This window comes from Phoxinus phoxinus (assembly GCF_949152265.1).
Source record: "Phoxinus phoxinus genome assembly, chromosome: 17".
Taxonomy (NCBI): Eukaryota; Metazoa; Chordata; class Actinopteri; order Cypriniformes; family Leuciscidae; genus Phoxinus; species Phoxinus phoxinus.
This window is the reverse complement of record NC_136892.1, coordinates 33,018,092-33,043,307: the sequence shown is the minus strand read 5'-3', so window position 1 is coordinate 33,043,307 and position 25,216 is coordinate 33,018,092. Positions and strand designations below refer to the sequence as shown.

Here is a 25,216-nt window from a genome sequence, read left to right as displayed (position 1 = left end):
TTCAAGATCAAGTTTAGCTTTATAGGAAGCCTTGGATTTCAACACAGCTCGCTGAAATTCATATTTCAGTAATTTATATTGTACCATCTCACCACTCTTATAAGCAGCCTGTTTTGTCTTACATAGCACTCTCACTTCATTATTGAACCAGGGCTTACTGTTATTAAAGACATAGACAGCTCTTGAAGGAATACAAACACTCTCACAGAATTGAATATAGGATGTGACAGTATCAGTAAAGATGTTAATGTCCTGACCATCAGACCAAAAGTTACTCCATACTGTGGAGTCTAAGCAGTCCTGTAATGTGTCTATGGCTTGTGGGGACCATTTCCTACAAAGTTTGACAGTTGGTTTCGCCTTTTTAAGTTTCTGGCGATATTTTGGTATAAGAAAAATGGTGTTGTGGTCGGACTCACCCAAAGGGGCCCTGGCCATAGCATGATAAGCCTCAGGAATAGGAGAGTAGCATTGATCCAGTGTTTTATCCCTCCTGGTAGCGATCTGGATTTGGGGTTTGTATCTGGGAAGTGCCTTCCTCAAGGAGACATGGTTGAAATCTCCCAGCACAAACATGGCAGCGTTGGGATTGTTGTTTTCTACCTCCGTGATATTATACACAAGTTGCTGCAGAGCAGCCGAAGCAGAGGCGTCCGGGGGAATATAAATAACCATCAGGACAACAGAAGAAAACTCTGGAGGCAAGTAGAAGGGCTTACAGTGAGAGACTCCAACTCTGAAGAGCAGGTTTGTGACAAGTTTTTACAGTCCGAACACCAGTTGCTATTGATGTAGCAGCCAACCCTACCTCCACGTAGTCCGGGAAACTCTCAGCCAACCAGGTCTCAGACAGGCAGATAGCGGCGGCGTCCCTGAAGTCTCTCTGTGTACGAATGAGCATAGAAAGCTCGTCCATTTTGTTTGCCAGGGAGCGGACATTGGAAAGAATCAGGCTTGGTAGAGCTGGGCGGTAGATGCGACGCCTAAGCCGGACAAGAGCGCCACCCCTCACACCCCGCTTCCGAGTCTTCCAGCATTGTTTAAGCCGCTCCTTGTGTGGTTGGAAATCCGGCGATAAATCGGGCAAAAAAATGGGCATGCTGTCCCGAATGTGAAGTAGTGCAGATCTGTCATACTGAATAATACCAAGGCTGGGTTCTAGGAACATGCAGGACAACACCAAACAAACAAACAAACAAAACAGAGAGTAGTACCGAGTCACCATTGAGCGGCGCCATTTTGGATTTTGGATAAATCCAAACGAGATGATCTCGTCACATGCTATTAACATGATAATGCTTTACAGGGAAACATTTTGTCTGTTGACTCATTGGCATTCGGTAATTTTAACTATTTAATTAAACAAGATAAAGGAAACAGACATTCCTCAGTTTTCCACCACATGTTTTAGTTCCTGGTGTGTCTGTGATTTCTGTCATGTTGTTTCCTGTACAGTTTATATGGAGGATGTGTTCCTCAGAGGACGAGGTTTAATAGGCAAAATTAATTATATTTACAACATTATTACCTGTAATCCACAACCTCGGCAAACGTTCCTGAGCGTGTTCACGGCAGTCTAGAGCACATATTGGGTGTGTGTGGCATTGGGTAACAACAGCCAGAAAACATCACATTTTTGTTTCACAAGTGTCGATGTGTATGGAGATAAGAATTAAGAAAGCTATACAATTAGGGTTAATCGTGTTATTAATGCCTAAGGCACATTCATTTTTTTACACACAGGAAACAGTTATTGTGCATTTTAGTTCAATTTTGTGTAAAAATATGAAAACTTGCTGCAATCGCATGAAATAATGAGTCTAGAAGGATAAGTTAAAATATGACCCATGCATGTTTTGCATGCTGTCTTTAACTATTGCACACTGTGCTGTGTTGCTAGTTCTCTGAATTGCGAGTTAAGATCTTGAACCACTGAGAGATGTTGACGTGGATTAGATATGATGGTATGCAGTAAACATGTTTGGACATGTTGGACTAGTCTTTCACTTTCACATTCAGTCACAATGAAAACAATATGATAAGCCAAGAATGTGACACACAGCCCATCCTTTAGCAACACAAGCTGATGTTTGTGACACAAACTTGCCTAACACTGAATTATTTTCATTGTGACTGAATGTGAAAGCATCTGTACTATTTAATTATTTACTTATTCCTAATTCAAGTGTTAAGCTATAAGTATATGCTCACGTTGGATTGAAACTTTCTGCATCTTTACAGTTTCCAATAAGGTCTCATTTGATAACATTTGTTAACTAGTTAACATTAACAAACACTGAAGATACTTCTACATCATTTATTAATATTATTTTAGAATATAACTATAATTTCAACATTTACTAATACATTTAAAAAAATGAAACGTATTTAACAGTTGTTAACGCACAATGAACAATTGCAAAGCCAAAACCAAAGTTAATGGCTTTGAGGATTTAAGTCTATTGAAGTCGTATCTTTTAGCGTGGCTGTTAGATCTGATTAGAGGACAGGATTTGGTTGTGTGTGTGTGTGTGACTGTGTGTAATTACTTTTGTTGTATTAATTATGCTGGAAAGCACTTTGGTCAATGGCAGTTGTTTTAAATCTGCTATAGAAATACATTTAAATGTTGTATGGTATAGACATTTTTAGTTTTAGAAAACTTTGCAACTACATGTCAACTTGTACTAACCCTAACCATCTACTAACGACTGCTAGTAGATGCAAAGTTACTTATAGTTAGTATAATGTCTATGGGCGATACAAATTAATTGTTACCCAGTAGAGTTTGGTTTGTTCCTGTCAGTCGCAGAAACACCTTTGTATGTTTTTCAGCTTTATATAATGGGCAGTCGTGGGTCGAGAGTCTGACTCATAACCAGAGCACAAGTTCAGAGCATTGGAATTTAAACGTCACTTTAAATTCCAATGCTCTGCCAAACATCGCTCTTAAAGGGAGATCCCCTGCACGTGTTTCTGTCCTGCTACACAACATAATCTTCAAAACATCTTTAATGCTTCACTGAAGAAAGAAAATCAAACAGGTTTTGAACAACATGAGGGCGATGATGACAGAAGGATAATTTTTGGGTCAAATCTCCCTTTACAAACAGAGAGAAAGACAACCGTTTATTTCTTTCTTTCAATCATTTTAGTGTCTGGTTTCAGTCCAAGTTTCTGCCAACACCATATCAGAGCCCAGCAAACACGTGACGTAACAGCGACAAAACGTGACGTCAGTATTGGTCATGGGTTCGTCACGTCACCAAAAGACTAGCAAAAGACGTTGTGGCATTGTTGTGTCAATTCATGATGACAAGTTGGACTGAGCACCCCAGCACAGTTTAACCCAGGACACTCAGAGCACTCCCAAACTGCAGGGGGCAACCATGCAACCGGAGGTGGTGGAACCAACTTTTGGGAAGTGCTCTTGGGACCATATTTGCCTGCGCACCCACAGGAAGGGCATGGCCTTGAAATGTTTGGTAAGCTCAGTTGGCCCTCTCACCTGTTCCTGGAAAAAATATACTGTGACCACAGCTTCTAATCATCCAAAGACGCAACTGGTAGGACAAAATGTAATTGAATGTGTTTGAATGTGTTGAGTTCAGGCTTTTATATGATTTTGTTTGCTTGGTTGTAACGTGCAATTTAAATGAAACAGTGTGAACGTAGAACTTGATGAAAGTAACATTACTCTAAGCATGTGTATTGTTTAAATTATATAAGTTTAATTATTAGAGATCCTAGGGTAATCTGAATGACTTTGTTTGATTTGATTTGAGAATTCCGTATAATTTATTTATTATTACTTTGAGAAAGTGGTATTGTGATTTATTGTAACTAATTCATGGTTTTGTTTGTGTATCTTAAAGGTTATCAACCTAATCTGTTTCATCCCAAAACTATGAAACATCTGTGAGAAAATAAAAAATCATATAGTGAACAGATTTGAGTTGTCCTTTGCGTTCATCGGAGATAAAGCTGTTTGTCAAGTTTGGGCAGAGCTGTGGTCAGCCAGAAAATACACAGAACTTGACAGTTGATAACCAGCGTGGCAGTGAGAACAAGGATCAAAGGCCTGAAGTCAAGCTGTCAACGCAAAGGAAGAATTGACTGGAAACTCTTCACCATGGCAAAGGAAACTCTTGGGAAAACAGTCAAGCAACTGAAGCAAGAGCGGACCTTAGCTAAATCTGCTTTCACCAAGCAAGCGAACTACCTGGGCAAAGCTGCAGATGGTATGATTAAGCATGAACTACAAGAGGAGTTCAGCAAACTCAGTACCCTGGCAAGGCATGTCAGCGACGCAAATGATGACTACAGGGCTGGCCTACTGGCTGAAGCAGGAACTGAGGAAGATGAAGAAGTCAAGCTCGACAAGCACCAGCAGGCTGAGCTTGAAAGGACAATGGAAGAGTGCGACATGAGACTGAGGGACATCCGTGAAGCAGTCCAATCCAACCTCTGGCCAAGATATGGTGAAGAGGAGGTAGACTTTGCAATCCAAGAAGCGGAAGAAGCCTGCGACAGAGCTCAAGCAAGCCCCATCACTGCTATCAATAGAGACGGCTATGAACTGCAGCTGGAAAGAGCGAGGAGGCTAATCCATGATACAACTGAAAGCCTGAAAGACTGGGAAAAATGGATCCCACATGATCAGATAGCACACCTGAAAGGCAGATTAAAAGACCTGCGAACATTCGGGAGCAACCTCGAGGCCAGAAGAGCAGATTTCCTCACTGCACAAAAAATTGCAGAAGAGGAAAGAAGAGGTCCAGAGCCTCAACCAACAGCAGTTCCACAGCCAGTGGTGAGAATAAAACCAACCAGTCTACCTAAATTCACTGGGTTTAGGAGGAATTTCCATAGATGGAGGAGAGACTGGGAAAGTCTGCAAAAGCAGGGAGAGCCGACTGGCTCAGTGGAAGTGAAGAAGTTCCAACTCCTTGACAGTGTGGACAAGAGAATATGTAGAGACCTGCGCCTGTCAACATACAACAGTGCTGAAGACATATTTAGAGTACTTCAAAACAGGCATGGAAACAAGTCAACAATTGCCTTGGAGATAATTGAGGACCTAGAGAGGATCCCTCCTTTAAAGTCACACCAGCCAAGGAAGGTAATTGACCTAATTCAAGCTGTGGAAAAGGCTCTGAATGACCTCACAGAGCTCGAAAGCACTGGAGCCATAAAAAATCCCCTTGTGATCCGATCCATAGAGAGCAAGCTGCCAGATAATATAAAGAGGGACTGGCTGACATTCATGGTCAATCCAAGAAATGGAGTCACACCTGACAATCACTTCGACATCCTTCTAACATTCTTAAAGACACAAGAGGACATTCTAGAGAAACTAGACCAACTGGGTGTAAGTGAAAAACCTGAAAAGAAAGGTACATACCCGGAGAAGAGGTATGCCTCCACAAGATCCACGAGGAAAGAAGGATGTGTTGTCTGTGGAGATGAAAAGCACCGTGAGAAGATCTTCTTTTGTAAGCATTTTAAAGAACTAAAACCTGGTGAGAAACTGAATGCTATTGAAAGGCTGGGAGCATGCAGAAGATGCCTCAGATGTCATGCAGAGGATGATGAATGTACGGACACTTACCTATGCAGGAACAGAGACTGCAGGAGAGGAAGCTCTTCAGATCACCATTTCTTTCTCTGCCTGAAAGGTGGATTCAAGGGGAAAGAATCTGTGAAAGTGGGAAAACCCAGCACCAAGAGGCAAACATTCACAGAGGAGCAAGATAAATTAATATCCGAGCTTACCCCGGACATGGCAGAAAAATTCAGGAGAGCCTTCACCAACATTGCTGCAAAATCACACTGCATTGGGAGAAGCCTTCCTGGAGTGATGGACTCAAGCACACGTGAGTTACCAGTTATTCTTATGCTTCTCGAAGTAACCACCAACGCAGGACAGAAAATTGGGACTCTCATTGACTTGGCATCAGATACCAACTACATCACTCATACAGCTGCCAGGAGACTGAAACTTCAATGTGAAAAGATCACCCTTGTCGTCCATGGTGTTGGAGGCATGGCCATGAAGGTAAAAACCAAAAGATACTTACTCAAGGTAAGAGTCAAGACACCTAGAGGCACGGAGAGAGCTCATGAGCTGATCTGTTATGGGTTGGATGAAATTGCAAAAGTTCATAGAGTAATCAAAGCACAGCAACTCAAGAAGTTCTTCCCCGACACCAACCTGGAAGATCTTCACAGACCAGAACATGTTGAGCTTCTCATAAGCCACCGTGAAGGAAGACTGGCTCCTCAGAGAGAAAAAATAGTAGGAGATCTTGTCCTGTGGGACAGCCCCTTAGGAAAGACCGTTGGCGGAGCACATCCAGACCTCTGTGAAGTAGTGGATATGGGCCTGCACAGTTCGGAAACTCACTTTGCACGATCGATGAGAGTCACAGCAGTGAAGTATCAAGAAATTGCTGAGATGCAAGAATCTAGAGCTGAAACCAAAACCACTGTTTTTGGCAGAGAGTTCTTGGAATGGTGGAAGTGGGACAGCATTGGTGCGGCCTGCGAACCCATGTGTGGAGGATGCCGGTGTGGTAACTGTCAACCAGGGGGCAAATACATGACTCTGAGTGAAGAAAGAGAACTTGAGATGATCAGGCAAGGCCTCAGCTATGTGAAGTCAGATGCGCATAGTCAGGAGCCTCATTGGGACACAAGATACCCCTGGATTGAAGATCCAAGTTCCCTGCCCAACAACAGAAGCGCAGTGGAAGCTACGTTTCTGAGGACAGAGAAACAGCTCAAGAAAGAGCCAGAGTGGCGTGCAGCATATACAACGCAAGTCCATGAGATGGTGGAAAGGAAAGCAGCAAAGAAACTCACTAGAGAGACCATTGCTGACTGGAAAGGTACAGTATGGTACGTCAGTCACTTGGTGGCACCAAACCCACACTCTGTAACAACACCTGTTCGACTGGTATGGAACAGCAGCCAGAAGTTTAGAGGAATCAGCATGAATGACCTCCTGCTGAAAGGGCCTGATGTACTTAATCCCATCCGAGCAGTGCTACTAAGGTTCAGGAGAGGAGTCCATGCTGCCCTCGGCGACATCAAGAAGATGTACAATTCTGTGTGGCTTGAAGACCTGGAGATGCACCTCCATAGATTTCTCTGGAGAAACAGTGAAGAGGAAGAGATTGAGGAATATGCCATCACCAGGGTCAACATTGGCGATCGACCAGCAGGGTGCATCGCACAATTGGCCATGAGAGAGACAGCAAAGCTGCCCATGTTCACTCATCTGGAAGAGGAACGAAGAGTCCTCGAAGAGGATTCCTATGTAGATGACATCCTGACATCCCATAATGACCTGGAAAAGCTAGACGAAACCACCAAAAAAGTCGAAGAAATTCTGAAGGCAGGTGGATTCTTCCTCAAGCCGTGGGTCCGATCAGGCCAAAGTGGGAGGGTGATGTCTACATCAGAACATCCAGCATCCGGATCGTCAGAGGAAGTCTTCATTCTCCCCAACCAAATGAGAGAAGGAGACAACAAAGCCCTTGGAGTTGGTTACCTGGTCGAACCAGACAAACTGTACCTCATGACCTCGATAAACTTCTCAAAGAGAAAAAAGAAGATGAGAATCAGCCAAAATCTCGTTGAAGAAGAGGTGAGAAGAAAAACTCCAAACCCACTGACTAGAAGACAACTGCTTAGCCAAGTAGCTAGTTTGTATGACCCAATAGGCCTTGCAACACCTGCCAAACAGAAAGGAGCCATTCTAGTCAGAAAAGCATTTCAAGAAGCTGGAGGCAAAACTCTAACACGAGACACATGGGACACACCTCTGTCTGAAAGACTTAGAGAAGAAGCCATCCACCTGTTTGAGGAATACATACGCCTCAACCAAATTACCTTCTATAGAAGCCTCACACCAGTCAAAAGGATTGGAGAACCCTGGGGAATAACATTCTCAGATGGGAGCGACCATAGCTATGGAGCTGTTGCATACTTCAGGTGGGAGACCGAGCAAGGCATCCTGGTCCGGCTTGTTGAGTCCAAAGCCAAGCTCACACCACTAGACCAAAAGGGAGAACCAGTGAAGGCTGAGGTCTGTGGTGCTGTGTTCGCTGCAAGACTCAGAAAATACATTGAAAAGCACAGTCGAGTGCAAGTTGAACGTTGGCTCCATCTGTTGGACAGTCAAACCGTGTTGGGTGCAATCCAAAGGGACAGTTATGGGTACCAGACCTTTTTTGCAAACAGAGTGGGAGAGATCCAAAAGTCCACATCAGTTGAAGATTGGAGATGGATTCCAGGTGAGCAAAACATTGCTGACCTCACAACAAGAGGAGCAACCCCAGAAGACCTCAAAGAGAACTCTGTGTGGCAAAATGGTCCAGAGTTTCTGAAACGACCTGTGGAGGAGTGGCCGACAAAGTCAGCCAAAGATATCGCTGCAGATGCTAAAGAAAGTATAAACAAACTCCAAAGGAAATGTTTTACAGCAGCACTGACCCGAGCACAGGTGGAAAAGAACCAACATGCTCCACCCGCCACTGCAATGCCAATGTCCCCAACCTCTAACCAAAACAAGGACCTGCAAAGCAGCCCTAGTGGAAGAGGGCAACAAATCCAAGTCCGAAGGCCACCTTCTGGTTCTTCAGTTATGAAAATCCTTGACATCAGTAAGTTCAGCAGTTTAACCAGGTTGATGAGAGTCATTGCCTGGGTGTGGAGAGCTGCCACAAGGTGGAAAGAAATGCTGGCCAAGACCTCAACCACGAGCAAGCCAGAGAGGATGGAGATTCCTTCAGCTCTTGAGATCAAGTCCAGAGTCAAGGAAGCTACACTTACCATCATAGAGTGTGAAGATGCACTCAGGGATCTTTTCCTTGCGGCTCAAAAGGAGGTAACCTTGCCAGACACCACACTCAGCAGGCTTGCTGTGGTCAGAGAGGAAAGCACTGGACTTTTGCTCTGTGGAGGAAGATTCCAAATCTTTAATAAAGATAAGACGGCAGTACCAATCTTGCCTTGCACATCATGGGTATCCACTCTTCTAGCTCAAGAAGCCCACAAGGCAAATCATGAAGAAATTGCAGGCACACTCCTCCGGATGAGAAGGAAAGCATGGGTGGTAAGAGGCCGGAAACTAGCTCAGAAGATCGTTGATAACTGTGTAACATGCAGGAGACTTAAGGCCCGAAGGTGCCAACAGATCATGAGTGACCTACCATCGGAACGAATAACGCCAGCCAATCCATTTGAGTACACGACAGTGGACTTATTTGGACCTTACGAAGTGAAGGATGAGGTGAAAAAGAAGGTGAGACTCAAAGTGTGGGGAATTGTTTTCTGTTGCATGGCGTCCAGAGCTATGCACACAGACCTTGTCAGTGACCAGTCAGCTGAAGGCTTCCTGTTAGCCTACCAAAGATTTACGGCACTAAGAGGACATCCGAGGAAATTGTGGTCGGATCCTGGAAAGAACTTTGTCGGAGCCAGACCTGCCCTCAAAGAGCTCTACATGTTTCTGGACCAACTGGAGAAATCAAAGCTGGAAGAGGAAGTCTCCAAGCATGGCACAGAATGGAGCTGGAAGATCCATCCAGCAGACTCACCTCACAGAAACGGAGCTGCTGAAGCTGCTGTCCGGACTGTGAAGCGGGCTTTGCACAATCTGGGGGGAAATGGAGTCTTCACATGGGGTGAGTTTCAAACTTTCCTTTATATGGCTTCCAACCTTGCCAATGAACGACCTGTTGATGCCAGGACTCAGAGCCGGGAGGACTGTGTAGAATACATTAGCCCAAATTCACTTCTGCTCGGAAGAACTGGACCCAGAGGAGATCCAGGGACCTTTGACTTTGAAGGCTACTCTTACAAGAGATTAAGAACCATCCAAACAGAAGTTGACCGGTTTTGGAGGAAATGGAGCCAGTTAGCCGGACCAAATCTGTTTGTCCGGACCAAGTGGCACACCGCTCACAGGAATGTGGCAGTTGGAGATGTCATCTGGCTGGCTGACCAGAACGCCTTGAGAGGTCAGTTCAGGCTTGCCAGAGTCATTGATGTCAACACTGACCGGAAGGGAATTGTGAGAGATGTATATCTCCGATCCTTCCCAAGCTACCCAGTCGCAACTGTGAAGCCCACTAAAAAGATGAAGAAACACGCAACCAAGATACCTGCAACAGTTCTTCACAGGGATGTCAGACGGATAGTTGTCCTGCTTCCTGTTGAAGAGCAGCAGCAATAGGATCAAAATGAAGTAACTAAATTCCGGCACATCACAGTACTGGTGTGACCTCCTTGGGTTGAATAACCAGGAGGTCAAGTGGGAGGTGTTGTGTCAATTCATGATGACAAGTTGGACTGAGCACCCCAGCACAGTTTAACCCAGGACACTCAGAGCACTCCCAAACTGCAGGGGGCAACCATGCAACCGGAGGTGGTGGAACCAACTTTTGGGAAGTGCTCTTGGGACCATATTTGCCTGCGCACCCACAGGAAGGGCATGGCCTTGAAATGTTTGGTAAGCTCAGTTGGCCCTCTCACCTGTTCCTGGAAAAAATATACTGTGACCACAGCTTCTAATCATCCAAAGACGCAACTGGTAGGACAAAATGTAATTGAATGTGTTTGAATGTGTTGAGTTCAGGCTTTTATATGATTTTGTTTGCTTGGTTGTAACGTGCAATTTAAATGAAACAGTGTGAACGTAGAACTTGATGAAAGTAACATTACTCTAAGCATGTGTATTGTTTAAATTATATAAGTTTAATTATTAGAGATCCTAGGGTAATCTGAATGACTTTGTTTGATTTGATTTGAGAATTCCGTATAATTTATTTATTATTACTTTGAGAAAGTGGTATTGTGATTTATTGTAACTAATTCATGGTTTTGTTTGTGTATCTTAAAGGTTATCAACCTAATCTGTTTCATCCCAAAACTATGAAACATCTGTGAGAAAATAAAAAATCATATAGTGAACAGATTTGAGTTGTCCTTTGCGTTCATCGGAGATAAAGCTGTTTGTCAAGTTTGGGCAGAGCTGTGGTCAGCCAGAAAATACACAGAACTTGACAGGCATGACCCATCATCTCATGACCACAGCGCTTGGTCGCTTCCTTACCTTCCCACAACGTTGTCTAAAGACCAGCTGATGACCAATTATTTTGGTCATTTTCATTTTCTAACCTCCTCACCACGTCTTAGCCACGTCATGATGTTGTCACAACGTACTGGAGACGTTGTCACGTTGTTGGTTGGCGACGTCGTTGTGACCTCTTTTGATGTTTCACTTTGATGGTTGTGGCGACGTCATATGCTAACGTCATATGACTAAAAATGACCAGCACCTGACGTCGTCACAACGTCATATTGTTTGCTGGGAGATAATATAGAGGAGAGGTTTCTTGTGATTTATATCAAAATTTAAAATCCAGTATCATATTTTTGTGATATCTGTTGGGTAACAAGTGAACACAAAAATGCTTTTTTCCCCCTTTTTTTTTTACAATGAAATATTAAAGTTACAATCTCTGTTTGACAACATGATTGTTTTGTATTTTTAAGGTTAAAGTTCAGGTGTACTTCATCGTCCCAGAGGGAAATTTGTCTTGGGCTCAAAATACTCACATACTGTAAATCATAACAACACCACATGTAAAAAAATGCATTGCACAGTAAAAAAACTAAAATAAATAGATATCAGTCTCATACATATATACCATAACTCATAAATACATAAATCGTGTTACATTTTTGCTGTCATAATTGTTTTTCTGTTTAAACTTCACTGAAAAGAGGAGAGTGCTTATCTCGCACATATAAAGGCCCTTGAAGCATGGTGCAAAGATAGCGAGCTACAAATCAATATGGCAAAGACAAACGAGCTGCTTTTTTGCAAAAAAACAAGACATAATAACAGAGCCAGTTTTACTTAATGTGTCATGTCTCGTCTTGTTATGTCCTGTTCTTTCTCTTTACTTTGTCTCCCTCTGCTGGTCGTTATTAGTTACTTTCCTTTTCCTTTCTCTCTTCCCCCAGCTGTCCCTCATCATCCGTGACTACCTCGTTAATTCTCACCCCACCTGTTCCCTCTCTCCTCTGATTAGGTCCCTATTTCTCCCTCTGTCCCTGCCCTCTTTGTCAGATTCTCACTAGAGTTTCTCATGCAAGAAGCAAACTTTCATCCTCTCAGTCTCAGTCTCAGTCTCAGTCTCAGTCTCAGTCTCAGTCTCAGTCCTGTTGGTGTCCGTCTGGCGAGCGCTATATGTTCTCTGCTAATCATTTATGTTTGTATTCTACCCAGTTCATCTGATGCTGTGAGTGATCTGGTAACAGCTGAATACTCATGATCCTGATTATCTCTGAGAGACCTGCAGCCTGTCGCAGCTAACAGAGCTTTCCTCGACTGCTGCCTAAAGACCCTTTTGAAGTTATCAGAAGAAGTTTTTGTTTCGTTTTCATCGCCCTCTCTGCGGGTTGTTTATTTCATCATTATCTCTCAAGAAGAGCACTTGTTTTTTTCATCATTGCTCTGATATCATTAAAGACTCTATTTTTGTTAAATCGCTTTTGGGTCCTCTCTTACCTGCACAACATAATGGTCAAGTTGAAACTGTGGACACTTTTAAGTATAGGTACGGTTCTTGACACCTGAGTTTTACAGATAATATGTCCTCATATAAGCTGAAAACATCGCGATCGTCAAGCATCAGTGTGTGTGTGTGTGTGGTAAATGAAACCTTGCGTTCATTCAGAGACATGCAGAACATGCATGATTCCTATTTAAATACTCCTCATGTGAATATTCATATAGTCTATATCGCAATTTTATTTACCGGTAAATTTACTGACCTACTTTTCATCCAAGATATATATGACATTTCCGCGTTATAGCCTAGGCAAGGCAAGGCAAGGCAGTTTTATTTATATAGCACGTTTCAGCAGTAGTGCAATTCAAGGTGCTTTACAAGGTGCAAAAAATATAAAAGCAACATTTAAAAACAGATTAAATACATATATAAAATAATACAATATACAATACAGTACAATGAATGAATGAATTAAAAATAAGCAACATTAAAAAGATAGGTCTTCAACCTTGATTTAAAAGAACTGAGAGTTGTTGCGAACTTGCAGTTATCAGGAAGTTTATTCCAGATATGTGGCGCATAAAAACTAAACGCTGCTTCCCCCTTTTTAGTTCTAATTCTGGGGACAGCAAGCAGACCTGTCCCAGATGATCTGAGAGGTCTAGATGGTTTGTAGCTTACAATTAAGTCCGAAATATAGCTAGGACCTGAGCCATTTAGTGATTTGTAAACCAGCAGGAGTACTTTAAAATCAATTCTTTGTAACACAGGAAGCCAGTGTAAGGATCTCAAAATCGGAGTAATGTGATCCATTCTCCTGGTCCCTGTGAGGACCCGAGCAGCAGCATTCTGAACCAGCTGCAACTGTCTGATAGATTTTTTCAGGAGGCCTGTGAAAACACCCTTACAATAGTCCAGTCTACTAAAAATAAAAGCATGGACAAGTTTTTCCAAATCCTGTTGGCGCATAAAACCTTTTACCCTTGCTATATTTTTAAGGTGGTAATAGGCAGACTTTATTACAACCTTAACATGATTGTTAAAATTCAGGTCTGGATCCATAATTACACCAAGATTTCTGGCTTTGTCAGTTGTTTTTAGCTTTGTTGTTGTTTGGAGATGAGTGCTGACTTTTAGGCGTTCATCTTTTGGACCGAAAACAATCACCTCAGTTTTATCCTCATTTAATTAAAAAAAATTCTGGCACATCCAATAATTAATTTCTTCAATGCACCTAGCCAATTCCTGTACTGGCCTGTAGTCTCCGTGTGACAAAGCTATGTAGAGATGCGTGTCGTCCGCATAACTGTGATAGCTAATATTGTTGCTTTCCATAATTTTAGCCAGAGGAAGCATGTAAATATTGAATAGCAGAGGTCCCAAGATGGAGCCTTGTGGAACTCCACACGTCATACTTAAATGCTCAGATGTAAAACTACCTATAGACACATAGTAGTTTCTATTTTTTAAGTAGGATTCAAACCACTTTAAAACTGAACCAGAAAGGCCTATCCAGTTTTCTAATCGGTTTAAAAGAATGTCGTGGTCGACCGTATCAAAAGCAGCACTGAGATCCAGCAACACTAGTACTGTAGTTTTGCCATTGTCTGTGTTTAGGTGGATGTCATTAAAAACCTTAACAAGAGCCGTTTCAGTGCTGTAATGTGGTCGGAAACCTGACTGGAAGACATCAAAAATATTGTTTAGTGATAAAAAAAGGTTTAGTTGTTGAAAAACCGCTTTTTCAATTATTTTACTTAAAAATGGAAGGTTTTATATTGGTCTATAGTTATCCATTATTAACTTATCTAGATTGTTCTTTTTTAAGAGAGGCTTGATTACTGCAGTTTTTAGGGCCTGAGGAAAGATACCTGTTTGAAGAGACATGTTTACAATCTGTAAAAGGTCAGAGACCAAACAGTTTGAAACATTTTTAAAGAAGTCTGTCGGCAGGATATCAAGACTACAGGAGGAAGTGCTCAGATGTTGTATAATATTCTCATTCAGTCATTTTTGTTAATTATTTGAAATTCTGTCATATGGAAATTAATTTCACCGGAGTGATTTGATAGTACATAATCTGCACATGATAGAGAGGCACTAACTGATTTTTTAACTGATTGTCTGATTCTCTGAATTTTTTTACTGAAGAATGTGGCAAAGTCATTGCAGGCCTTGGTGGATAATAGTTCAGATGCTGCTGCTACGGGGGGGTTTGTTAGTCTATCAACAGTAGCGAACAAAGCCCATGCATTGTTATTGTTTTTAGCGATGATATCAGAGAAAAAAGACCGCCTTGCATTTCTAAGTTCCAGATTATAAATGCGAAGACTCTCTTTAAAGGCACCAAAATGCACTTGAAGATTTGTTTTTCGCCATTTGCGTTCAGCTATTCGACACTCTCGTTTTCTGGATCTTACAAGTGGGTCATTTCTCCATGGAGATCTTTTTTTACTAGAGACAACTTTAACCCTAATAGGTGCAATTTCATCAATAACATTTGTGACTTTACAGTTAAAAATTTTCACAAGTTCATTGATCGAGGACCCAGAAACGGTGGGAGTGGAGGAAAAAAGGTGAGTGAATAATTCACTTGTCCTTTCAGTGATGTACCGTTTTCTTACTATCTTTGTTTGAACACTGTTACAGACAGAAATAACAGCATTGAAGAAAACACAGAAATGGTCAGATAGAGCAACATCTGTCACTACAACCTTGGAAGTATTTAAACCACTGGATACAATCAAATCAAGAGTGTGACCTTTAGTGTGCGTGGGCTCTGTCACATGCTGAGTCAGCCCATAGTTCTCAAAGACACAATAGAGTTCCTTGGTCTCTCTGTCCTCAAGGTTGTCAACATGAATGTTGAAATCACCGGTGACAATCACACAGTCAAAATCAATACAAATCACAGACAGCAATTCAGAGAGATTATCATAGAAAACTGCACAGTATCTAGGTGGCCTATAGATATTTAGAAGTATGGCTCGAGGGGAAGACTTTAGCAAAAGAGCTACATATTCAAATGAGGCAAAACTTCCATATGAAAATTGTGTACATTGAAATGAGTCTTTATATAAAATAGCAACTCCACCTCCTCTTTTATTTAGTCTATTCTCGCTCACAAAACTGAAGTTGGGAGGGGCCGATTCAATGAGAACAGCCGCATTGTTATTATAATCCAACCATGTTTCAGTTAAAAACAAAAAATCGAGTTTGTGTTGAGTAATAAGATCATTAATTAAAAACGATTTTCCTACTAAGGACCTAACATTCAGTAGGGCTATTGTTAGTGTGTTAGTAGAATCATCTGCATCATTTATTAGAACAGAATGTGGTTGGCGGGGAATAGGTATTAAGTTAACTAAGTTTGATTGTCTCTTATTATTGTTTTGCAGTTTCATTTCCTTATATAATCTATTATTTATTCTGACTGGGATTATATAGGAATTGTGTGTGCAAATAGAGTTATTTTTGGATGAAGGAGAACTTATTTGGGACTGCATAGCAAAGAATGGGGGGGAAAATGTCAAAGATGGAGAAAGTGGGCTGAATAAAGGACCTACATTTTGACATCTAACTAGTCAATCAAATCTAGATGGAAGATTGTCAACAATAAAATTAGTCAAATTGGAACTTAATTTTCTAGACTCTTTTCTATTAGGATGAAGCCCGTCAAATCTGAGTAGTTGTGGTCTGGCCCAAAATGTGTCAAAGTTACTTATATATGCCAGGCCTGTCGCTGTGCAAAAATTGTTAAGCCATTGGTCTAGGCTGAATAGTCTACTGAAACGTTCGTTTCCACGCCTAATCGTTGGAAGAGGACCCGACAGAATACAAATTTTGCCCAGGTTTTCAACGATAGAGGTCAGACACTCAAATTCCTGTTGTAGTTTCATTGATTGTCTAGTCATTACGTCACACGTACCCACGTGGACGATCACGGTATGCACAGAGGGATGACACTCACATAGTAGTGGGAGGAAATCAATAACATTTTTGACTTTACCGCCAGATAAACTGTAAACTATGGCATTAGGAAGGTTAATGAACCTAATAATAGAATCCCCAATACACAGGATTTCTGGGGCTTCTCCACCGTAATTCGTGATTACCGGTGAGTAACGTGAGATGAGCATATGCAAATTAGCATTAGCAATAGCGTTAGTGTTAGTAGCTGCAGCTGCAGGCTCGGCATCGCCATTTGAGGAACCCAGCGCTGAAGCGATAGAGGCAGTACATGCGGCCAGACGCATAGACCTAACTGTTGGTAGACACTCACCAACCGATGGAGATCCCTGTAGTGCAGCAGCGGCAGCGGTTGGAGAGGGGTCCGGGGGCGAGGGCATCGGAGCCGACAACCGCGATCTCTTGTTCCATGGGCCACTGGATATATATGGCTCGCCGACAGGAGATCCGCGATGCGGAGAACTGATGAAGCAGTAGGAACGCTTCCTCGGTCTCCTGGGCCTTGAATGGGATCTTTCCTCAGATGTTGGAGTTGCAACCGTCTCCAGGCTTTCCTCGAGGTCGTGGCCGGCAAGGGGGGCAAACCGATTAAACAGCTGCAGTGTCCCATCATCTTTGGTCGAGGGATCATAGAGGGGAAGGGAGATTTTTCTCTTCTCCGTTACCTGTCCTCGAGCTGTAGCGTTACATACCCCAGGGGAGTACAGGGGACTGTCTTCTCACGTAAATTGAGGTTCTCCAGACGGAGGAGCTGGGAGTTAAGCTCAGTCTGACAGCGGATCAGGTCATTCATGAGACATGTGATGGATCGCAGCTCGGTTTTAATGTCGGTAATAGCGATGGTAGAATGCAGTGTAAACTCTCCATCATCATCATAGGTGAGTCCATTTAATTCCATGTTCTGCGCTATAATCACTTGGGGGTATCGGCACTCAAAAGTGCACGCTTCCAGACGTGTTCCAGACGTTAGAGAAAGCTTGATAGCATCTTCAGCGTGCTACATGCACGATCTGCAGTCTAAAGGACGTGTCTCTCGTTAAGTTAAACTGTACTGTGAGTGTGACACTGCTTTTGCTTCTGCAGTGTATAGCGCGAGTGAATTGTGTGTCTGGACGTCCAGTAGGAATGAACTAAAACACCTACAGCCTACAGTAAATTCCGTTTTTATGCCTGGATTCCACGATTCTGTCCGTGTTTTCCGCATTGCGGGAATGAAATATGGTCCTATTGCCAACCGCCATAAAAAACATGAAGTAGTCATCGTCACTTACTGATTCAGGATCAGTGATACTTAGCAGTTGTATGTCTGATTTGAGCTTGATCTTTAGAAATGCTTGGGGAAATGTAGCTTGTGTGTAGTGTGTGACGCTACCGCACAACTTGATCAAGATTCAAGATACTAGATTCAGAAAACAGCGACGCTACCACCACACTACTGAGAAATGTAGTTAAACTAGCGTCATACTCAAGGGGGTAATCTAGGGGCTACTCCGCACACCTTCATACGGTTTTACAGTCTGCAACTCCCTGTGACGCCTGGTGCCAGGGTGCTCGCGTCCTAAGTGTGCCTGGTTTCCCAGCTTCACACTAGGGCGGGCGTGATTACGGTGTGGCCTAGTGGGCATTACGTTCCCCAAAGTGTCGTCGACGACGACGCAGTGCGAGTTCCCTCGAATGGGAACGTCTCGGGTTACGACTGTAACCCTTGTTCCCCGAGAAGGGAACGAGACACTGCGTCTCGTCGCCACACTTATCACTGTCAGAGCGCTTGTATCATCGCAAAAAAACGAATGTGTGTGTGTACCGGCGTCCCTTTGTATCTTCCGGTTATGCCGTCATCTACTACGTCATGACGCAGCACCAATCAGGATCAGGTGGATTTCATTCATGCTTCAGACGCGCTATGGTGGGGCATTCCCCAAAGTGTCGTTGACGACGACGCAGTGTCTCGTTCCCTTCTCGGGGAACAAGGGTTACAGTCGTAACCCGAGACGTTTTTCCAATAGAAAGTCAAATTCACGACCGTACTAAAGTAGAAGTGGATCAGGAAGAAGTTGAGACACAAGGGGAATTGGAGGGAATTAATTTTAGTGTGTCTAATATAAATGTGTTTGATAGATGCCATGTTGACAAGTCTCTTTTCACTAAAACTCAGATTCGAGATATACAGGAAAAATATCACCTGTTTGCCAAAGAATAAATTCAAGAATCAGGAGTAGAATCAGAAGCTTCTGACCAAGAATCAAAAGTAAACAATATTAAGAAACAACCTGAAGTTGAAGACATTCTGAAGTCAGATGTGATGCTCAATGGAGAAGTAGATCAAAGTTCAGAGATGGAGATAAGTGATGTAGATCTGGAAATTAATAATTGAAAAGATGATGCTGGAAGATTATCTGTTATGTCCAACAGAAGAACACAATATTAATGATGAACAATGCTGGTCTTGCACTAGCTGTGATGAGACACACATTACATAATCACGATGAAATTATAAGTGTGACATAGGCGGAAGAACCGACCTAGTGTTTACAAAGCTTTGTCTTTGGGAGTTCGTTCTCCTGAGTCGAAATTGGCAAGTCCGAACTTAGTATTGAGAAACGAAGGTTGTCTTCCAAGGATCCTTCAAATTAAGACGGTCTTCAACAACCCTTCATGGCGTGGCAGCCGAGAAATGCTGCCTAACTAGGTCGCAGCCTTCTGTTTGAGACACTCCCATAGTGTAGCTTTAGGGTAAAAATGGGTGCAGTGTGTGTAGATATGCTGATGTATCCTCTGCATTGTTCAGACAGCAGGGTTTGTGTATTTGCTTCGCTACCTTCAGTCAGTCAGTCCAGCACACAAACACACGCTTTAGAAGAAGTATCTGTAGTTTCATGCAGGTTTCTGATAGTGTTTGTTTGAATCTTCACACACTCTTGTATTCCAGATCCCGGTAATGAGACTTACCTGGCAGAGTTTACTCATAGTAAGAGGATAAACTCAACTTTCGGTTCCCAAACCTGAGGCACATTTCAGGATGAGCAGCCAGAGCAACTGCACAGCAGGTCATTTTAAACTAATGTTAAACAAATCTGTGGTCATGAGTGATGAATCAAAGATGCAAATGAAGCATCAGCATCAGGTCCATGTTTTAGTGAATGTAGCCTCAGACGTCACGCCCACGGAACGTTGGCTAAACGTCTGATGCATATGGTACACTTAACTGGAAACACTTCAGGAATGTCGAAGTCGTCATCTGATTGGTTGAATTTTATCGGTTTTCCGGGGGGCGCGAGTGTCGCGTTTATTTTCGGTCCTCCGGGAAACAAAGCGCAGACGTGTGATTGCGGAAGAAAAACTGTTGTGTTTACATGAGTGAAAATGAGCATTTATCAAGATCAGCTAAACGTAGAAAGTATGCGAGGTTCACGGCATAGACTCTTTAAGAGATGTCCAGGAGTTTTGTTTGAGGCACTTAGTGGAGACTTGTTGCACGCCGGTCTGTTGTTGTGGGGACATTTCCACGCCCCGAAACGTGACGCTGAACGAAACGAACTGTAATTGGTTGTTTGACATGTCGGTCAAACGGCCTTATGGGCGGGCCTTGGCCAAAGAAAGCTGCTATGAATTCCAGACCTTCAGCCGTCAGTCTGAAGGTCTGGCTACGCGAGACTAGTGAATGTGCACACGATACCAGCACTTGTTTTTACTACTAATTCTTGTTCTGCTGGTTCCATTAGTTGTCATGATGTTTTGACATCAATCTTCACTAAATAGCTCACATCTTCAGACAAGGACAGAAGTTATCAAACTGCATTTTTAATGTTCAATGGTTGAAGGGCGAGTAGAATAATGTCATCTCATTGTGAAACTGTTTTAACGTATTGCGTTTATAGAGCGAGGCTTTCACTGAATGTTTGCTGCTTAACTAAAGTTACACCCATAATTGTCACAAAGCTACATGGGGCGCAAGAATAAGGTGGATAGAAATTGAAAAATTGGTAACTAGGTACTAACTCTGAACCTATAAAAAGGATTTGATTTCTTTTCAACATCACAAAACAGCAAGGACAATCAATGATTGTCATCAATTGTATTTCAGGGGAATGCAAATAAAAGCTAGCATAAATTAGTTGAAGATAAACAGTGTTGCATTGAGCTATTAACTTTTTCAACAATGCCCGGAGACATTGAGACACAGAAAGTAAACCCGTGTCTTTAAGCATGCAGTCGTCATCAGGCTCCTCCCCTTCACAGAGAACAGATATAGGCTCCTCCCCTTCACAGAGAACAGATATAGGCTCCTCCCCTTCACAGAGAACAGATATAAAATATAGCTGCAAGCAGCAATCACCGGGGCCAAGCGCAAGCAAGACGACAAGACATGCCAAAGTGGCTGGAAGTGAGAGACCAACTGCAGCAAGGAGCAATTGAAGACATTTAAAGATGAATTTTGGCAAAATGGTTGAAAAATCACATACATTAACTAAAATTATGATTATCACTTTCGACCAATAGGTGGCGCAGTTACGAAACTGATGTGATGTGGTCAGAGTGAAGTGACAATGACACTTACAAAGTTTGGTGTCAATATGTCAAGGCATTGCAGATATAAAGCCTGAATAGTCATTTTGGCATCATGCCTCAACTTTGCCACTGCGGTATACGAAAACGGTTTCGTCTATCGACACGAAATCCATAACTTTTACTCGGCACGGTCTGGAGATGACACGATCCGATTTTGGTGAAAATCGGACCTTCGGTCTAGGAGGAGTTCGAAAAAGTAGGTTTTAAAAGAAAATAAAGATGGCGGACAGGAAGTTTGGCTGACTATGGCAAAATTGGTATCTATGTTTTCAGCATAACCCAAGGAATCTATTGAGATCAGTGTCATTACTATAGGCAAATTTATTCAAAAGTTATTAGCATTTTTGGAAATTTCATTATAACTTTTGACCAAAAGGTGGCGGTGTCTCATAAATTTTTGAGTACCTTTAGGGCGTTGTACTGATGACCCATACTGAGTTTCGTAACGATACGTTCATGCGTTCATAAAATACAGCATTTTAGCACATAATTCAAAATGGCCGACAGCCAAAATGGCCGATATGGGAAAATTGGATATCAGTCGACTCAGCACGACGCCCTGAATCTAACGAGACCACTTTTGTGATTTTTGGACAAATCGTTCAGAAGTTATAAGCAAAAACATAAATTCTTCATATCTCCGGACCAGTAGGTGGCGCTGTGCCGAAACGCAGCATGTAGCCTCAAGTCATGCTTGTGATGACATGTACCAAATTTGGTCTGAATCCGATAAAGCGTTGTGGAGATACGGCCTTACGTCTGTTTTCGCAAGCGCTACGTAAAATTTATTTGCGCGGTATTCGAGAACGGTAATTCGAATCAACTTGAATTCCATAAATTTTGGTCGTCAAGGTCTGGAGATGATCTGGTTCATTTTTCGTGAAATTCGGAGCAACGGCCTAGGAGGAGTTCGAAAAAGTAGGTTTTTCGGAAAATTCAAAATGGCGGGAAAACTATTATGACGGAAAATGACGTCATAGGGTGCAGTCGAATCGTCATGAGCACAGGAATCAGAGGAAAAAAGAATTTTGTTTCTAGCCCTTGTGGTTCAAAAGTTATTAGCATAAACATGAGTGAAACTTTGGACAGCTGGTGGCGCTAGAGGGAATGAGTTGGAGACTCCAAATTTGCTATGGTGATAGTTCAGGCTGTCCTCTATCACTGTGCCATCTTGTATAAGTTTCCCGCAAACGGTTCTATAGGCTGCCATAGACGCCCAGTCGGAAGAAAAAGAAAAAAAAGAAAAAGAAAAAGAAAAAGAAAAAGAAGAATAAGAACGGGAACAGATACAATAGGTGCCCGCACCTTCAGTGCTTGGCCCCTAATAAGAGGATTAAACTAAAACTAAAAAAAGCTGAAGAGATCAATTCTGATCAGCACATCTGCACTGAAAGGTAGGATTAAACATACAGAATTGCCTTTTAGCATGAAAAAATACAAAATGCAATTAGCATTATTGTTAAATTAAACCGTTTTATAAATAAACTGCCAATAATGCTTTATATGTATTACATTAATAAATAAATTACATTATATTTACAGCTTTTTAACACATCAAAACTACAGCTAAAATGAAACTGATTGTATCCATAACCTGGTTTCTGTCTCTCTGCAATGCGGTTGCAGTCGGTTCACAGGTAATTATCACTATGAAAATATAATTGCGTATTGTTTGGCTGTTTCTCTGTATGTTCAGAATAAACTGAAATGATATTATGACAAGAGAACTAGTGCTACAATATGATTCAACCAACAATCACAGTCTTGCTGTCAGTATTTACATATGAAAAGCCTCAATGCACAGAGGGAATATTCCTGTCATTCCTGTTAGGCAGTGCTTTCTGAACTATAGATGAATATGTTGCAGTTCAAGTATTTCTATAGAGATGTGTATATACACCACACACTTATACTAATGCTTTATTTACACAATGATAAGTCAATTAACCGGATGGAACCTAATAGAATGGAAATAAATAACGACACGGTTACTATCATAACCTCGGTTCCCTGAGAGTATTGCGTAGCCACCTGAACAAGGCCCTCATGAGACGGCCATTCAGGATGCTAACAACCAAACAAATTCTTGCGCAAATTCGCCTAGGGGATTGGTTTTTCTCAGTGGATTTGAAGGATGCTTACTTTCATATCTAGATAGCCCCCTATCACAGGCCATTCTTGAGATTCGCCTTCGGGGGGCAGGCTGATCAATACACAGTTCCCATTCGGCCTATCTCTGGCACCTCGTACGTTTACGAAGTGCAGCCCTTTCCCCCTGAGACAGCGGGGGAATGCGCGTTCTGAACTACCTCGATGATTGGCTCATCATGGCCCAATCGGAGGTCGAATTGCTGACCCACAAATCCTGGCTCCTCAGCCATTTGAAATGCCTTGGTCTCAGGATCAACCTTTCCAAGAGTGTACAGCCAGAACATAACCTTCCTGGGAACAGTTTTCAACTCCATTCAGATGAGAGCGTGGCTCACGCCCAGGGCCGGCCCGAGGCATAAGCGAACTAAGCGGCTGCAATCGAGTTTTTATTTTTAATTTATTTTTCACACATATTAGATAACTTAAACAAGTAACATAAATGAATGAATGAATAATTCATGACAAGCGAATTCTGATTTTATGATCAATATACCTGCCTACAACTGCTGCTGTGTCTGCCAGCGTTTGAGTCAAGCGCATAATCTCTAGACACCTCGCGTGCATAGACAATTCGTGGGTGGGGAGACTTCTGTCATGAAAATAGACTTCAACTTTATTAATATGGTTTTAATAATCTTAATAATGTGACCGAGCGTTCGTATAGGGTTCACCTAACACTAACAGAAATAAGAAAATAATAAACGATAGCAGTTTTAAGTCTTCTCCACTTTATTATATTCCACACATCAGATCACTAACTCCAAAACCCCGCGACACTCCAGTACCAAGTGCGCATCTACGGCAAGCCCCGAGGGGAAAAATACATTGCATGCACACATATACAACTAGCGCCAGTACATCATTATTATTGTAACAGACTTTGTTGGATTCTGTCATGATGCATGTACAATCCAACAAAGTCTGTTACAATAATAATCTATATATTAAAAAAATATATTTTGAGGACAGTTACACCGTCAATAATTGTCATTGTTGTTGCTGTTATTATGTTTCTGATTTCTCAGTTTTCTCATTATTTTAAATGATGTAAATAATTGAGAGAGTTAGTAAAAGAGTAAAGTAAAAGTTAAACGTTTTAAAAACAAAAATGAATAATGTATGCACTTTCATTATTTTAGTAGCCTATCTATTTTTTTTGTAACATTCTATTTTTGATTATATCCATGTTTGTCTATTTTGGTTTTATTTTGTAGTTGAAGATTGCACATTTATTGTACATTTGCAAATAATTTATTTATGTTTTGTGAGAGTTTGTTTTCAGAAGTTTCAATGAGTTAGAAGTTTCAATTAAGTATTTATTTTGCATTAACACATAACCTCACTGTATTTATAATGTAGCATTATAGCGTGACATTTGTGTCAGTAATCGTCAAGCACAGGTGACTCCGCGTGGTAGGAGGGGCCCCAAAATCAAATTCTGCTTAGGGCCCCCAAAAGGCTCGGGCCGGCTCTGCTCACGCCAGACTCTCTCCATTCAACAGCTAGCATCTTCGTTCAGGGCAGGCTCTCACACGCCCCTCAGAACGTTTCAGAGGGTTCTGGGTAGGGATGCGCGGTATACCGGTACTGCAAAAATACCGGTATATATTATATTTCAAACGGTACAATATCATAATTTTGTTCAATTTGGTATTTGATGCGCTGCTGTTTCGAAGTTCACCGCTAGGCGGCAGTGCTAAACTAAACTAACGCGGGTCACGCGAAACCGGAAAACGGAGGAACAAGCTTCTTTGCACATTTGGTAGTGGAGAGTTTCAAGCAGTGTTTTGTAATGAAATTGTTTCAATTCACTTAAATTTTGAGACAGTTCTTCTTCTTTTTTTCTTTTTTTTCACCTGTGGTATCATTTTAGTATTGATACCGAGGTATTAGGTTCTGGTATCGTACCGAAGCCAAAAGTGTGGTATCGAGCCATC

The 25,216-nt window shown here is 42.0% G+C and overlaps 2 protein-coding genes across 2 annotated transcripts; both read left to right on the top strand.

Annotated features, from left to right (window-relative positions):
* Window positions 1-3,306: 3,306 nt before the first annotated feature.
* Window positions 3,307-5,010, top strand: LOC306984568 (uncharacterized protein; the record flags this gene model as incomplete). The annotated part of the gene is made up of 3 exons (XM_079586041.1): window positions 3,307-3,578; window positions 3,876-4,957; window positions 5,005-5,010. Exons 2-3 carry the CDS (start codon window positions 4,133-4,135, stop codon window positions 5,008-5,010), a joined length of 831 nt encoding a protein of 276 aa, XP_079442167.1. The 5' UTR covers window positions 3,307-3,578; window positions 3,876-4,132.
* A 1,036-nt stretch (window positions 5,011-6,046) lies between these two features.
* On the top strand, window positions 6,047-11,069 carry LOC306984567 (uncharacterized protein; the record flags this gene model as incomplete). Its single annotated transcript, XM_079586040.1, has 2 exons — window positions 6,047-10,612; window positions 10,910-11,069. The coding sequence occupies one exon, from the start codon at window positions 6,047-6,049 to the stop codon at window positions 10,241-10,243; it is 4,197 nt and encodes a 1,398-aa protein (XP_079442166.1). The 3' UTR covers window positions 10,244-10,612; window positions 10,910-11,069.
* Between the last annotated feature and the right edge of the window lie 14,147 nt (window positions 11,070-25,216).